Source organism: Saccopteryx bilineata, chromosome 9, assembly GCF_036850765.1.
Source record: "Saccopteryx bilineata isolate mSacBil1 chromosome 9, mSacBil1_pri_phased_curated, whole genome shotgun sequence".
In the NCBI taxonomy this organism is placed as follows: Eukaryota; Metazoa; Chordata; class Mammalia; order Chiroptera; family Emballonuridae; genus Saccopteryx; species Saccopteryx bilineata.
This window is the reverse complement of record NC_089498.1, coordinates 41525520-41543088: the sequence shown is the minus strand read 5'-3', so window position 1 is coordinate 41543088 and position 17569 is coordinate 41525520. Positions and strand designations below refer to the sequence as shown.

General features: G+C 39.8%; 1 protein-coding gene across 3 annotated transcripts in view; it reads left to right on the top strand.

The window, feature by feature from the left end:
* The window catches only part of ZNF599 (zinc finger protein 599), a 48994-nt gene that overhangs the window by 9840 nt on the left and 21585 nt on the right, over positions 1-17569 (top strand). For 2 of the 3 annotated variants that reach the window (XR_010727076.1, XR_010727077.1), the window contains exon 3: positions 11850-13112. Coding sequence is in view for 1 of the 3 variants with exons in the window: in XM_066242830.1 (XP_066098927.1) it covers positions 11850-13108 (1259 nt within the window). In the remaining 2 variants the exon portion in view is untranslated. Of the gene's footprint in view, positions 1-11849; positions 16745-17569 lie in introns of those variants that run through there. The other variant, XM_066242830.1, reaches the window with a different exon arrangement.

Sequence of the window (17569 nt, the reverse complement as noted above, 5' to 3'; positions counted from 1 at the left end):
AGCTCTGCTCTACTTTTTTTTTTTTCTTCTTCAAATTAAAAAGTTTTTTTTAACATTATGAAGGTAATGGAAGTGAGCCAGTTGGGTTGTGTGGGCTCGGGAAACAATTACAGGAGTAAAGAGCCTTGAAGCATAGAGGAGGGAAAGGCAACAGCAAGACACCTGGGCAAAGAGGAGGGGGAAGAAAAGGCTTGGACGTGCTCCCAAGAGGGAGAGCACCCACTCAACTCTATTTCTTTTATTATTTTTCTTCCATACAGCAGTATTCATGTATCTTAAAGAGTTCAGCCTGACGAATTTTTACATAGATATAAGCCCAAGTAACCACCACCCAGGTCAACATGCAGAGTACTTCCAGCAATTCAGGAGGCTTTTGATGCTTCCTCCTAGAAAGGTAACCAATATTTAGGTTGTCACCGTAGATTAGTTTTGACTATTCTAGAATTAATGTAAATGGAACCCCACTGTATATTCTGTCTCTCTGCTTTTTAAAAAAATTTTTATTAATTTTAATGGGGTGACATCAATAAATCAGGGTACATATATTCAAAGAAAACATGTCCAGGTTGTCTTGTCATTCAGTTATGTTGCATACCCATTACCCAAAGTCAGATTGTGTCTCTCTGCTTTTTGATCATCAGTATGTCTATGAGAATCATTTTTGTGGTTGCATATAGTAAATAATTGACAGTATGTCCTTATTTTGGGGGGGATTTTTTATTTTGTTTAGAAAATTAAATTTAATAGGGTAACATTGATCAATAAGAGTATATAGCTTTCAGGAAAACATTTCTATAGCATTTGAACTGTTGATTTTGTTGTCTACCTATAACCTAAAGTGAAATCATTTTCTGTCATCTTATATTTCTCCCTCTTTACATCCTTCCCTCACCCCTTTCCCCACATTCACCTCCCCTGGTAACCACTTGACTTTTATCTATGTCTGTGAGTCTCAATTTTATATCCCACCTAAGTGTGAAATCATACAGTTCTTAGCTTTTTTTGATTTACTTAATTCACTCAGTAAAATGTTCTCAAGGTCCATTCATGTTGTGGTTAATGACAATATGGCATCATTTCTTATGGCTGAGTAGTATTCCATTGTATATATGTATCATATCTTCTTTATCCAATCCTCTGTTGAGGGACACTTTGGTTGTTTCCATGTCTTGGCCACTGAACAATGCTGCAGTGAGCATGGGGCTGCATGTGTTTTTACGTACTAATGTTTTTGAGTTTTGGGGGTAGATACCCAGTAGAGGTATTGCTGAGTCATATGGTAGTTCTATTCTTAATTTTTTGAGGAACAACATACTTTCTTCCATAATGGTTGTACTAATTTGCATTCCTACCAGCAGTGAATGAGCGATCCCTTTTCTCCACAGCCTCTCCAACACCTGTCTTGTTGATAATAGCCAATCTAACAGATGTGAGGTGATATCTCATTGTAGTTTTGATTTGCATTTCTCTGATGATTAGTGATGTTGCACATTTTTTCATATGCCTATTGGCCATTTTTATGTCCTCTTTGGAGAAGTATCTATTCATTTCTTTTGCCCATCTTTTAATTGGATTGTTTACATTCCTGGTGTAGGGTTTTAGAAGTTCTTTATAAATTTTGGTTATTAACCCCTTATCAGACGTGTTAGCGAATATGTTCTCCCATTGTGTGGGTTGTCTTTTTATTTTGTTCCTGGTGTCCTGTTTTTCAGTTTGATATAGTCGCATTTGTTCATCTTGTCCTTTATTTTACTTGCCCATGGAGAAAAATCAGCAAAAATATTGCTACAAGAGATACTGGAGAGTTTACTGCCTATGTTTTCTTCCAAGATGTTTATGGTATTGTGACTTACATTTAAGTCTTTTATCCATTTTGAGTTTATTTTTGTGAATGGTGTAAGTTGGTGGTCTAGTTTCATTTCTTTAGAGGTAGCTGTCCAATTTTCCCAACACCATTTGTTGAAGAGGTTCCGGCAGGGGTCGTCAAACTTTATAAAAACCGCTCACTTTTGCAGTGCTGGTCAACCTGGTCCCTACCGCCCACTAGTGGGCGGTCCAGCTTTCATGGTGGGCCAATCGCAGCGCTGTTTGGTTGCACGGTAGGGACCAGGTTGACCAGCACTGCAAGAGTGGGCAGTTTTTATAAAAAGTTTGAAGACCCCTGCATGTTCTTACCTCCTTTGTCAAATATCAGTTGTCCATAAAGGTGTGGGTTTATTTCTGGGTTCTCTGTTCTGTTTCTTTTTTCTTTTTTTTTTTGTATTTTTCTGAAGCTGGAAACCGGGAGAGATAGACTCCCACATGCGCCCGTGGGGGATCCACCCGGCACGCCCACCAGGGGCAAAGCTCTTCCCACCAGGGGGTGATGCTCTGCCCCTCCGGGGCGTTGCTCTGCGGGGACCAGAGCCACTCTAGCGCCTGGGGCAGAGGCCAAGGAGCCATCCCCAGCGCCTGGGCCATTTTTGCTCCAATGGAGCCTTGGCTGCGGGAGGGGAAGAGAGAGACAGAGAGGAAGGAGGGGGTGGGGGTGGAGAAGCAAATGGGCGCTTCTCCTATGTGTCCTGGCCAGGAATCGAACCCGGGTCCCCCGCAGGCCAGGCCAACGCTCTACCGCTGAGCCAACTGGCCAGGGCCTCTCTGTTCCGTTTCATTGATCTATATGCCTGCTCTTATGCCAGTACCAAGCTGTTTTGAGTACAATGGCCTTGTAGTATAACTTGATATCAGGAAGTATGATACCTCCCACTTTATTCTTCATTTTCAAGATTGCTGAGGCTATTTGTGTTCTTTTCTGGTTTCATATAAATTTTTGGAATATTTGTTCTATATCTTTGAAGTATGCCATTGGTATTGTAATAGCAATTGCATTGAATTTATAGATTGCTTTAGGTAATACAGACATTTTAATGATGTATAATTCTTCCTATCCATAAACATGGTATATGTTTCCACTTGTTTGTATCTTCCTTGATTTCTTTTATCAATGTTTTATAATTTTTCAAGTACAAGTCCTTTACGTCCTTGGTTAAATTTACCCCTAGGTACTTTATTTTTTTGTTGCAATAGTGAAGGGGATTGTTTCCTTAATATTTTTTCAGACAGCTTATTGTTGCTGTATAAAAATGCAACTGAGGCCTGACCAGACGGTGGCACAGTGGATAGAGCGTCAGACTGGGGTGCTGAGGACCCAGGTTCGAGACCCCGAGGTGGCCAGCTTGAGCATGGGCTCATCTGGTTTGAGCAAAAAGCTCACCAGCTTGGACCCAAGGTCTCTGGCTCGAGCAAGGGGTTACTCGGTCTGCTGAAGGCCCGCGGTCAAGGCACATATGAGAAAGCAATCAATGAACAACTAAGATGTCACCATGTGCAACGAAAAACTAATGATTGATGCTTCTCAATCTCTCTATTCCTGTCTGTCCCTGTCTATCCCTCACTCCGACTCTCTCTCTGTCTCTGTAAAAAAAAAAAAAAAAAAAAAAATTTAAAATTAAATAAATAAAATTATAAAAAAAAAAATGCAACTGATTTCTGAATATTAATTTTATATCTTGCCACCTTACTGAATTCACTTATCAAGTCCAGTAGTTTTTTGACTGAGACTTTAGGGTTTTCTATGCACAGTATCATATCATCAGCAAATAATGATAGTTTTACTTCTTCTTTTCCAATTTCGATGCCTTTTGTTTCTTCTGGTCTGATTGCTGTGGTTAGGACTTTCAGAACTATGTTGAATAAGAGTGGTGAAAGGGGGCACCCCTGCCTTGTTCCTGATCTTAAGGGTATTGCTTTTAATTTTTTCCCATTGAGTATGATATTGGCCATGGGTTTGTCATAGATGGCCTTTATCATGTTGAGGTGAGGTATGTTCCCTGTATTCCCACTTTGCTGAGAGTTTTTATCATAAATGGGTGCTGGATTTTATCAAATGCTTTTTCTGCGTCTGTTGATATTATCATGTGATTTTTCTCCTTCCTTTTGTTTATGTGATGAATCTCATTGATTGCTTTGCAAATATTGTACCAGCCTTGCCTCCCTAGAATAAGTCCCACTTGATCATGATGTATGATTTTTTTCATGTATTGCTGGATCCACTTTGCTAATATTTTGTTGTGAATTTTATTATCTAAGTTCATCAGGGATATTGGCCTATTGTTTTCATTCTTTGTACTATCTTTACCTGGTTTTGGAATGAGGATTATGCTCACCTCATAAAACGAGCTTGGAAATCTTCCCTCATCTTGAAGTTTTTGAAATAGCTTGAGAAGGATAGGTGTTAGTTCTTCTTTGAACATTTGTTAAAATTCGCCTATGAAGCCATCTGGTCCAGGACTTTTGTTTGCTGGGATTTTTTTGATAACTGTTTCAATTTCATTTGTTGTAATAGGTCTGTTTAGGTTTTTGATTCTTCCAGATTGAGTTTTGGAAGATTATATGTTTCTAGGAATTTATCCTTTTCATGTAGATTGCCCTATTTTTTGGCATACTGATCTTCATAGTATTTTCTTACAATCCTTTGTATTTCTGTAGTGTCAGTTGTTACTTCTCCACTTTCATTTTTAATTTTATTTATTTGAGTCCTCTGTTTTTTTCTTGATGAGTCTGGTTAAAGGTTCATCAACTTGTTTACCTTTAAAAAAATAGCTCTGGGTTTCATTGATCTTCTGTATTATTTTTTTAGCTTTTAGATAATTTATTTTCGCTCTTATCTTTGTTATTTCTTTCCTTCTACTTCCTCTGGGTTTTATTTGGTGTTTTTTTTTTTCTAGTTCTTCTAGATGCAGGGTTAAGTTGTTTATTTGAGCTTTTTCTTGCTTCTTAAGGTATGCCTGTAATGCTATGAACTTCCCTCTCAGGACTGCTTTTGTTGTGTCCCATAAATTTTGAGTGTTGTATGTTCATTTTAATTTTTTCAAGGAAATTTTTTATTTCTTCCTTGATCTCATTGTTAACCCATTTGTTATTTAACAACATGCTATTTAGCCTCCAAGTGTTTGAATGTTTTTCAGTTTTTCTATTGTAGTGATTTCTAGTTTCATGCCATCATGAGCAGAGAAGATATTTGATATGATTTCAGTTTTCTTAAGTTTATTGAGGCTCATTTTGTGTCCTAACATGTGGACTCTCCTAGAGAATGTACCATGAGCACTTGAGAAGAATGTATATTCTGCTGCTTTGGGTGAAATGTTCTGAAGATACCTATTAAATCTAGTGGTCATTCGACCTCCGCCGGGGTCGCAACCCACAGGTTGAGAACCGCTGATCTAGTGTGTCATTTAAGGCCACTGTTTCTTTGTTAATTTTTTAACTGGAGGATCTATCCTTTGATGTTAGTGGGGTATTAAAATCCACTACTATTATAGTATAGCTGTTGACCTCGCCCTTTTTATCTCGGCCAGCAATATCTGCTTTATATATATATTTAAGTGCTACATTAGGCGCATAGAAATTTACAATGGTTATATTCTCCTCTTGCATTGATCCCTTTATCATTATGTAGTGATCTTCTTTATCCCTTACTATAGCCTTTGTTTCAAAGTCTATTTTGTCAGATATAAGTATTATACCCCAGCTGTTTTTTCATTTCCATTTGCGTGAAATACTTATTTCCATTCCTTCACTTTTAGTCTATGTGTATCTTTTGTTATGAGGTGGGTCTTTTGTAGACAGCATATGTACAGGCCTGTCTTCTTATCTACGCAGCTACCCTATGTCTTTTGATTGAAGCATTTAATCCATTTACAAGGTTATTATTGATATGTAGTTGTTTATTGCCATTTTATTCTTTAAATCTACAATCCACTTTTTCTTGATATTTTTTCCTTTGCTCTTTTTTAAAAATTAATTAATTAATTAATTTTTTACAGAGACAGAGAGTGAGTCAGAGAGAAGGATAGACAGGGACAGACAGACAGGAATGGAGAAGGATGAGAAGCATCATTAGTTTTTCATTGCGTGTTGCAACACCTTAGTTGTTCATTGATTGCTTTCTCATATGTGCCTTGACTGCGGGCCTTCAGCAGACTGAGTAACCCCCTTGCTGGAGCCAGCGACCTTGGGTTCAAGCTGGTGGACTTGCTCAAACCAGATGAGCCCGCGCTCAAGCTGGCAACCTCCAGGTCTCGAACCTGGTTCCTCTGCATCCCAGTCCGACGCTCTATCCACTGCGCCACCGCCTGGTCAGGCATCCTTTGCTCTTTTTACAGCAGGTCTCTTAACATTTCTTGCAGTACTGGTTTAGTTGTAATGAATTCCTTGAGTTGTTTTTTTGTCTAGGAGGCTTTTTATTTCTCCTTGAATTTTAAACAATAGCCTTGCTGGATAAGGAAGTCTTGGTTCTAGGTTCTTGTTTTGCATCACTTTAAATATTTCTTGCCAATCCATTCTAGCCTTAAATGTTTCTGTTGCGAAGTTGGATGTCATCCTTATGGGGGATCCACTCTAGGTTATTAACTGCTTTTCTCTTGCAACTTTTAATATTCTTTGTCTCTTAACTTTGATACTTTATTTATGATATGTCTTGCTGTAGGCCTCCTTTGGTTCTTCTTTAATGGAACTCTGTGCTTCTTGAACTTGTGTGATTTTTTTTTCCTTCATCAGTTTAGGGAAATTTTCACCTATGATTTCTTCAAACAGGTTCTCTATTCCTGTTCATTCTCTTCTCCTTCAAGAACCCGTATTATGTGGATGGTGTTTCTATTCATGTCCCAGAGTTCTCTTAAAGTTTCCTCAGACTTTTTGAGCTTCTTTCTTTTTGCTGCTCTGCTTTTGTGCTTTTGTTTATCTTGTCCTCTACATCGCTGATTCAATTATCTGCTTCATCCAGCCTGCTGTTAATTCCTCTAGTACAGTCTTTATTTCTGATATTGTATTTGTCACTTCTGACTGGTTCTTTTTTATAATTTCAATGTCCTTTTTTATGTTTGCTATCTCTTTATTTAGATGCTCATTATGTCCATTCATTGTTGCTCTAAGATCCTTGAGCATCTTAAAAATCATTGTTTTAAACTCTGCATCTGGTATTTTGGTTACTTCCAGCTCATTCAGTTCTTTTTCTAAGGATTTCTCTTGTTGATTCATTTGGCTCGCATTTCTCTGTCTGTTCATTTTGACTGTGTATTAGGTAGCCCTATCTAACTTTGAGATTTTTGTGTGGTCTTTATGAAGAAGATGGGCTCGGTGGTACTATCCTCCAGGCCACTTGTTTTCCTTGTTCTAGTAATGCTTCTTGAGGGTACTATTTTCCCTCTTGTTGTATGTGAGTATTATATGCAGTTGGTCTTTTCTTGGGTACGTTGATTCCTTCAGGCTGGCTGGCTCTAAGGGTCAACCTTGATTATGTGTATTACACACTGTGCAATGTCTGTCCTGTTGGGCGTATTTATTCTCTACAGTGTCTGATGCCTGCTAAACTCCACCTTTGGGTGTGCTGCTTGTGTAGGTAGTTGAGCCTAGGGTTGGTGTTGTCTGCCACCCACTACCAGTAGTGTTGGCTTTAGTTCTTCCTGGGTTGGCATCAGCTGTTGTTTGTACCCCGCTGTGGGCTACCAGTCTGCAGCTACTGCACTTTTTGCTGTTTGTATCTGTTTTCTGTGTCTGGGTACTGTGGGAGGGGCCAACCTTTGTATAAGGATCAGCTTTCTTCTGCTTAGAGATGACAAGAGCTTTGTAATATCCCCAAGCTCTGTAAAATTTGTCTCTACTTTTCAGCTGCTCCTCTTCCTCTTGCAGCTGCTTGGTCTTCCCACAGAGTCTTCTGTAGTAAGACTGTAGTGTAGGCTCAGATTGGCCTCACCCATCCAACCCTTATACAGATTAAAGCTTGGTGTGTTAGTGCAGCTGAGGTTATGAATATAACGTTTGTGGGACCCCTACTTCAAGAGTCTCTTGGTCAGGAACTCAGTATTGGAAATGTGGCCCCTACTCCAGAGCTGGATTCCTCAGCTTCTGAGGATACTCAAATTTTATTTTTCTCCAACAAGGTGAGCAGCAGATTCAGAACAAGTATGGCCAAGAGTCCCCCCTGCAGAAGTTCTTTCAGCTGTTGAGACCCCTGTCTTAGGAAAGAAAACAGAGAGAGAGAGTCCTCTCCTGGAGCCGACTGTGCCCCTCCCAAAGGAGGCTACGCCTTTTGACCAGATCCAACAATAGACTCACAGGGACCCACACATTAAATGTCCATGCTCCAATCCTCTCTCCCTTCACCCTGTGGAATCTATCCTAGCCAGACAGAATATCCAGTACTTAGGTCGACACACTCTGAAACTCCACCTTATCCAATGCACATTAGCCTCTCTGCTGGTGCTAATCACAGAGAGTAGAACTCATCTAAACTGGGCCTGGTGTGAGAAGCTTTTCCTTAGGATTCCACTCTAGTAAGGGTTGTTAGGTCCTGAACCAATGCTTTCCACTGCTGACCCCTGGATGTGCCAGCACTGGGCCTCTCAGGCAAACCCACTGCAGACCATTGGGAGACACTGCCCGTGACTGGCCCTCAGCAACCTTCTTGGAGCTACAGGCAATTCAGAGTTTGTGGCTCCCTCTGCTGGGCCCAGGTGTACGTGGAAATACCAAACTATACTCCTAGGCTGGCTTTTACCCACTCTGGTCCTGGGGGAAAGTCCGCTCAAATGGCCAAGTTTCCCTGAGTCTCGCCTCCTGGAGCCTGTCTTCTGGCTGCCTGTAGGGCTCAGCCTCTGAAAAACCTTTGCTAGAGTCTAGAGCCTGTGGCAATTCAGCGATTAGGAAGGGTGGTGGGTGTGGCTCTGCCCCTTGGCCCCAAGTATCAGTCTGTCTATACTTTTTTCATAGACCTCAGTAGGTTGTGGCCTCTGAGACCCAGAGGTGTGGTCTGCCCCCTCTCCAGACAGTTTGAGCTGAGTCTCTTGTGAAGTGGAAGCACCAGTCATAGAGTCAGGAGAGTGTGAGGGAGAGCTCAGGTCTCAACACCAGAAAACTGAGTCACTGATGCACCCCCTGCTTCCTGGCCTCTCAGAATGACCCCTTACCATCTCTGGGGTAGAAGAGACTCCCAAGGGCAGACCAGCTGCTGTTCCCCAGGCTAACGCCTCACAAAGGGGATGCTCCACCCAAGAAAGACGGCGACTGCAGTACTGGAGAATGATTCAGCACAGAGGTTCTGGTGGCCGCCTCCCACAGTGTCTCTCCCTGGGCCTCCAACTTTACACTCTCCTCACGCAACTGCAGTCCTCTCAGATCTCTTTCGCCAGAGCCCTGGGTAAGTGGTTGAGAATGAGGTCTTCTGTGCAGGCCCTTTTAAACAGAGTCTGCGTCCAAGAAGTGTATCTCCACAGACAGAAACCCAACTCTTTTCACAGCTAAATGCTATCTGGGCGCTTCTTCTAGGCTCTGGGGCTCTAGGCTGTGGCTCTGGGCCTGAGGCTGAGGACCCACACCTCTCAGGGCAAACCCACCCTGCCATGAGAGTCTCTCTGGGCCACCGCTCACTCCTGGGAGCCAGGCAGCCCTTTTTGCTTCTCCGCCCTTCCTACCAGTCTCCGTGTGGCTTCTTCAGTGATCCTTGGTTATAGATTCATCTTAGTTTAGTCCAAAGTTGGTTTTTCAAGATGATTATTCTTAAATTAATTTGTAACCCAATTTGGTCCTGGGAGGTGGCAGTTGGAAGGTCCGCCTACTCTGTCGCCGTCTTTCTATGTTATTATTTTCTTATAGTTGAGCTTTAAGGATTCTTTATTTTAGATACAAGTTCTTTATTAATATGTGATTTGCAAATATTTTACCTCTGTCTGTGGCTTGTGTTTTAATTCTCGTAACAGTATCTTTCATAGAATGCATGTTTTTAATTTTATTATATAAAGCCCAATTTATCAATATATATTTTTTGAACAATTGCATTTATCAAAATATCTGTTGCCAAATACTAGATCTAACAGATTTTCTTCTGTTTTTCTGGAAGTTTTATGTTTTTATTGTTTACATTTAAGTCTATGATTCTGTCTTATACCACTTGTCTACATGTCTGCATAGTTTTGCCAACAGCACAATTTTGCTTAATATCGCTTCCTTGTAGGTTTTAAATTGGGCAAGGTGTATCCTTAGATTTTGTTCTTTTTCTGAATTATCTTAACAATTTGATTTCCTTTGCCAATTTGATTTTTCTGTGTTGATTTGATCATATAGATTTAGTTTTTAATCTTTCAATAGGTTCTGTTAAATTGACTTATTTTAAAATGTTAAACCAGCCTTTTATTATGCCTTTTCACATAAATTTTGTAGTTGCCTTTTCAATATCTTTAAAGAAAACTTAATGAAAGTTTTATTTGGATTGTGTTTAATCTAAAGATTAAATTAGGGGGAGTTGACATCTTAACAGAATTAATTATTCCAATCTATAATCATGGAATATCTTTTCATTTATTTAGAGCTGCTCTGATTTTTTTCACCAATGTTTTCTAATTTTCAGCATACAAATTCTGCACATAGTAAAAGATTTATACTTAATCCATTCTAATCTGTAGGTTTTTGAGAGTTTTTTAAAATTATGAATGAATATTGAATTTTATTTATTGATTTTTCTATGTTGATTTGATCATATAGATTTAGTTTTTAATCTTTCAATAGGGTCTGTTAAATTGACTTATTTTAAAATGTTAAACCAGCCTTTTATTCTTGCATTGACTCTCTGTTCTTTGTGAAATATTATCTTTCATATTTTGGATTCAGTTTGCTAATATGTCATATATTTTCATGTCTATGATCTTGAGATATTAATCTCTAGTAATAATATCATTTTTGGTTTTAGTATTAAGGTAATGAAGATCTCATAAAATGAGACGGAGAATATTTCATCCTCTTCTGTTTTCTGGAGGAGATTATATAGAATTGATATTTGGTATTATTTCTTCCTTAAATGTTCTGTAGAATTTAGCAGTAAACCATCTGTCCCTATATTTTGTCCCTTTACTCTTCCACTTAAGATCTAGAATTATCTTTGAGTTCTATGAAAAACCCTATTGTGAATTTATCTAGAGTTTATTGATTAATAGATCCATTGAGGAAGAATGAACACCTTTATATTGTTAACATTTCCATTTTTATAAGCCTCCAAGTAAGTAGTTATAGTTTTCACTATCCAGATTCTATCTGTTTTGTCTTTTTACTTGGCTGTTCCTCTGGCAGAGCAGACAGTGTGTCCACTCAGACTATGCTTACTTTTGCCACGTAAACCCTGTCTGGGCACAGCAATGACCGTGCTCACTGGCACCCATGTCAGAGTCCTGCTTGCCCTCTGCCTCTGTCTGCCTGCACCTCTATATCTCCAGCATCCTCTCATGTTCTGAGGTTCTCCAGGCATCCAGGTTTCACTCACATTCAAAATCAGCTTTGTTTCCTTTGCCTATAGCACCCCGTCCACTTCCTCTGGCAAGTAGTTTCTGCCTCTCTATTAGGAAACGACTCCCGGCACACCTCCTGTGAAACCTCTTTTGATGCCTTTACCCATCTGGACTGGAATTGGTGCATCCTACTGGTGCTGTCGTAGCGCTGTGATGAGACATTCTCTCAGAGCCAGCGCGCTGTATGTGATGTCATCATGTTACTGTCCACACTCCTTTACTTTGGAATATAAGGAGGATTCTCCCACCAGCTCCTCTATTCTCTGCCCAAGAATCCCCTCTTGAGTTTCCTTTTTTAAATGATAAGAGCCCAAAGAACAGAAAAGAACAAAATTTTAAACCTGGGTTTCAGATATGTGAAAACATCAGGCTGCCAAGCATTATTTTCATCATTTTTCCTCCAGTAAAAGTGGTAATTTTGTTTCTTCTATGTTGGCATCATTAATAGGTCACTCTTGTGTCATCAATTTTTTTCAGGACCCAGAACAAAATCAAAGACTACAGATCCAACCACTTCTCAGCCACTCTTGTCCAAGGGACCGTCACTGCAGGCATGGCTCAGGCAAACAGCTTTAGGAGGCTCCAGGACTAGAAGAACCAAAACTCAGGAAGGGCTATCAGAAACACCGGAAGGAATCTTAAGGCCAGTGACAGGCCCCCACATGGAGACCGGCCCTGGGAAGATGAACCCTAAATACAATAAGTCAGGGATGGATAACAGGCTACACTCAAGAGTGTTACAGGAACAACTCTCTCCAGCGGGCATTCTCCATGAAAGTGGTATACACAGACCAGTTAAACACCCCAGAAATCAAGTGGGGAAGACCCATTGTGAATATAGTGAATGTGGTAATATCAAGAATTGGGATCTTGCACATGACTGTGTTCATGCTAAAGCAAAGCCCTATGAGTGTGTACAGTGTAGGAAGACCTTCAGCTGTCCGTCAGACCTCATGCAGCACCAGCAGATTCACACTGGAGAACAACATTTTGAGTGCAAAGAATGTGGGGAAACCTTTCACCACAGTTCTGCTCTCAGGCAACACATGAAGAATCACACAGAAGAGAAGCCCTATAAGTGCAATAAATGTGCAAAGGCCTTCACCAAACATCATAATTTAATTAAGCATCGAAAGACCCACACTGGAGAAAAACCCTTTGTATGCAGAGACTGTGGGAAAGCCTTTTGCTACAGGTTTAATTTGAGTCAACACATGCAGATTCACAGTGGAGTGAAACCCTATGAGTGCAGTGAATGTGGGAAAGCGTTTTGTCGCAAGTCGCACCTCACAGAGCACCAGCGGGTTCACACGGGAGAGAAGCCCTACGAATGCAGTAAATGTGGGAAGTCTTTCTCCTACCACTCTGGTTTTGCCCAACACAGTTGGATCCACACTGGCGAGAAACCTTTCAAGTGCAAAGAATGTGGGAAAAGTTTTTGCTCCCAGTTTAATTTGCGTCAACACCTGAAGGTTCACATTGGAGGGAAGCCCCATGAAAGCATTAAATGTGGAAAAGCCTTCAACCAGCACTCATCTTGTGTTCATTATATGAACCACACTGGTCAAAAACCCTTTAAATGCAAAGTCTGTGGGAAAGGCTTTTGCTACTATGGTAATTTTAGTCGACATATGGAGATTCACTCTGGAGAGAAGACCTATGAGTGTATTGAGTGTGGGAAAGCTTTCATTCTCAAGTCATACCTCATAAAGCACCAGCGGAGTCACATGAGATAAACCCGTAAGTATGGACTGGCTTTCACTTCGTACTCATCTCTATTCATTATAATAGGATCCTCACTGTAGGAAACGTTTTTTCCTCTTTCCCATGGTTACTCCTCTCATTCCTCTTCCTTGCACCTCCATGGCCTATTTTCTCTCACTCTTTTAAAATTCAATTTTAATCATTTTTTAAAAAAATTTACTTATTAATTTTAGAGAGGGAGGGAAAGAGAAACATTGACTTATTGTTCCACTTATTTATGCATTCCTTGATTGATTCTTGTATGTGCCCTGATCAGAGATTGAACCTTCAACCTTGGCGTATCTGGACAGTGCTCTAACCAACTGAGCTACCCAGCCAGGGCTTCCATAGCCTGTTTTCTCCAAGGCTGCTGGCTCCTGACAGGGCTGTGAGATGCCTCCTGCTTAGTGGAGAGCTCTGGAGCCATAACACTCAGTGTTCAATCCCAACTGTGCAGGCCAGGAGCAATAATGCCCTGTGCAAGTTACTAAATCTCTGCCTACTTCCATTTCCTCATTGGTGAAATGGGTGATTTAGTAATATAGTACTTACTTCACAGGGCTGTTATGAGAGCAAATGGTTTCAGGTATGACAAAAATGAAAGCAGAATCCATTGCTCTTTGAGTGTGTGGATTGGCAGTTATGATCCCTGCTGATGTTGCTACTATTGTCAATATTGTTGTTATCATCATCACCGTCATATCTGGACTCAAGACCTTTTGGATCAATTTTGTGAAGTTGTGTGGTTAAACAGCACAGATACCAGAGACAGTCCCTAATTCCCAACTTGGATTAGGTGTTGCCATTTTCTTCCATTTCAGAAAATTAGATTATTTCCTTGACCTTCTTTATTTTTATCTACAAATGATGCCTTTCAGGGAATCTACATCTTTTGGATGCCATTAGGAACACCTAGAATTAATCATTTTCTTCCATTTTACTTATGATGTAAAAAGACTAAGACTTACACAAGGCCACATCAGCAAGGTAGTAGAATAGGAGGTTCCAGCCTTCATTTTCACAGAAACTTCAATTTGATAATGATCCACAAAAAAAAAAAAAAAAAGCCTCAAAAGCTCTGGTATCCAGGTAAGAGGTTTCATCACTCAGGTGGAGCATAGAAATGAGAAAAAATGCATCAAAGAGAATAGGATCAACAATTTCATTTTACCCGCATCACTTCTACTTCCAGTCCAATTAGATGAACACAAAGAGTGGTTTTCTCCACTCAGGAACTCTCTCATGAGGAAGAGTGAAATGAGTGTTTGACTTTGCATGGTCCAGGTCCACCTCAGCAGACCTGGGTTCTGACAGTTTCCAGGGCTACTCCGGCCTCACCCACCTATCATCGTTGTGGCCTACACCCATAAACCCAGGCTTAGTCCTTTTCCAGTGGACCTTGGGGCCAACATATCCCCCTCACACTCAAGTTTCAGACCTACCTACCTGAGTTCCAGACTGGCTCCCACACTCTGCCTTCATGCCCATTCCCACAGACCCAGGTTCCAGGCCAGCTCCTGTAGAACCAATTTTCAGGCTAGCATGCATGAACACAAGCCAGAGGCCTATCTTAGTGGTTCCTGGTGCCAGGCCACCCTTCAATCCAGTTTTCAAACTTACCTCTATTAGTTCATGCTCCAGGCCCACCTTATATGTCCAGGCCTGCCACATTGGTTCCTGGTTTTAGGCCACACTCTATGCATCCCAGCTCCAGGCCTGCTGCCAGAGGCTTAGACGTCAGGCCAAGGCCTGAAGACCCAGGCTTAACACCTATCTCAATAGATAAACTGTATGGCTGGGTCCTTGATTGGGCTAGTGCCAAGGTCTGTGGGTGAGTGGGCTGGTGCCAGGCCAAGCTCCTCCAAATCCCAGCACCAGACCTGTCCAGCCATTGACTCTGGTACCAGATTTTCCTGAGGAACCTGAAGCTTCCTCTCCCATAATGCCTGACTGGACTGACTAGTGAAGAACTTTCCATGTCAAAGCCTTAATACACCAATGCAAGGCTGCAGGAATTGCAAAGAATCGAGAAAACAGTGCCACCAAAGAAATAAAGTATCAGTAATACCCTAATAGTATGGAGATCTACAAATAGCCCGAGAAATAATTCAGAATAATTATCTTAAGGAAGCTCAGTGAGTTACAAGAGAACACAGAAAATCACTAAGCAAAGTCAGGATAACATACATGAACAAAACAAAATGTTGAACATGATGGAAATCAAAAAAGGAACCAAGTTATGGGGCTAAAGATCACAATGACATAGGAACTTCAGTACAGAGCTCCAAAAGCAAACTTGAGCAAGCGGAGGGAAGAATCAGCAATTCATAAACTGTTCTGCAAGTACACAGAGAAACAAAAAGAGGAAAGTGAAGAAAGTCTATGGGACTTATGGGACACCGATGTACACCCTGACATTTGGGGGGGTTTGTTTGTTTTATTGTAATGCAAGTGCCTGACTTTGCTTTGATTGCTGAGGCATCTATGTTAAAGAACTACCTTTAATAAATACAGCCACACAACTAGCTAAAGAGCCAGGCCACCTTCCTCCACTGAGGTTCCTCTATTTTAGAGGTCTTGGTTGATTTTAATAACTGACCATTAAGTACCTGTTTGTTTTCTTTTCCAGCACTCTATATTTCCACATTTATGTTTTAAATTCACCAATAAAGAATGAGCGTGTTAGAGGAAAAGGGTTAGGGGACTGGGTGAAAAAGGTAAAAAGATTAAGAAGTACAAATTGATAGTTACAAAGATATAAATTACAGCAATGGGAATGTAGTCAGTAATATAACTACATTGGGGCCAGGTAGGTACTTGAACTATCGGGGGCCACTGTAAAGTACAGAATTCTCTGTCCACTATGCTGTACATCTGAAACTAATACAGAATAATACTGAATGTAAAGTATAATGGGAAAAAAATTAAAAGAAAAAATATTTCAACTAATCTTTGGTCTAAGAGCCAAACATAAAATTAAACTTCAAAAAGAGTAGCTCATGGAAAAGTGTAAATGCATTTATTGGTCTTGATGGCTGTGATGTGATTGAAATTTTATTTGTGTGTAAATTACATTTCCACTGATAACAAAAATAATGAGTAGGGGTGACTTTCATCCCAGCATTTGCTGAAAACATCTTTGTTTATTAAAGGTGGTATAATTTAAAAATAATGTGTGAGCCTATGAAGCCCTAGGCCCTCACTCTTGAACCCAATAAAAGTAGAACCCCGGGCCAATGAGCTCTCTCCTCTCTCTCTTTCTTTCTGTAAACTTTCTGTGTGGCCTCAGGTGGACTGTGTGATTTCCAGGTCTTAGAAGTAATAAACCTATACCTTTTCAAAGTTTCCTGATGATCATCACTAAAGAGTTTCTTGCAATCATAATAAAAAGCACAAGGGCTAGTCCAAGTGTAACATTGGTTACTGATAGGCTGAGACCAGAACAAGAGAGACATCATTAAGCAAGCCAGTATACAATCGGCCATCTGTATTCATGTTTCTGCCCCATTGGATTCAACAAACTACAGATCAAAAATATTTGGAAAAATGTCATGTTGCTGACATGTACTATGTAGTTAGGACTATATGTACTATGTAGTTCAGTATACTGGTTGCATCTGTACTGAACATGTGCACTTTTATTTTGTTCCTTAATATATGATAGTCTACTTTTTATAACATTTATATTGTATTAAATATTATAACTAATCTAGAGATGATTTTAAGTACAAAGAGGATGTACTTAGGTTCTATGCAAATTTTATATAAAAGGATTTGAGCACCCCTGGGTTTTTGGTATCTTCAAGAACTCTTGTAACTGATCCCCTGTAGCTATCGAGGAATAACTGTACATACTATAGAAGTTGAAGGAGGGGCAAGAAGCTTATTTATGTAAAAGAATATCTGAAAACTTTAAATCTGATGAAGGGAAAGGACATCCAAATTTGTGAAGCCCAAAACATACAGTTAAATGGAACCTAAAGAGGCATATACCTAAATATATTGTGATTAGATTGTCAAAACTCAAAGAATTTTGAAAGCAGTAAGTGAAAAGTAACAGGTAAAGATACATATAGAAAAATACAGGATAAAGTAAAACTGTAAGGATGATTCATAAATCATTTTTAACCCTAGTAGAAAAAAGATAAAAGTTAATAATTGTAACCACAAAATTTATTTAATAGGTACAAAATAGAAACAAATGAATTTTTATTTCAGTAATATAAAGTGTGTTGAGGGACTAAAATGTTTTTGTATGTGATCGGAATTATGCTCATAATAGACTTATAAAACAGTAAGGGTCTTATGGAAGCCTCATGGTAACCACAAAGAAAAAAATTATAGCAGAGACAAGAAAAATAAAGTATATTACTACAGGAAAAATCAACTCACAAAGGAAAACTGGAACAGAAGAACTACAAATCAGACAGAAACAAATTAATACAATGGTGATG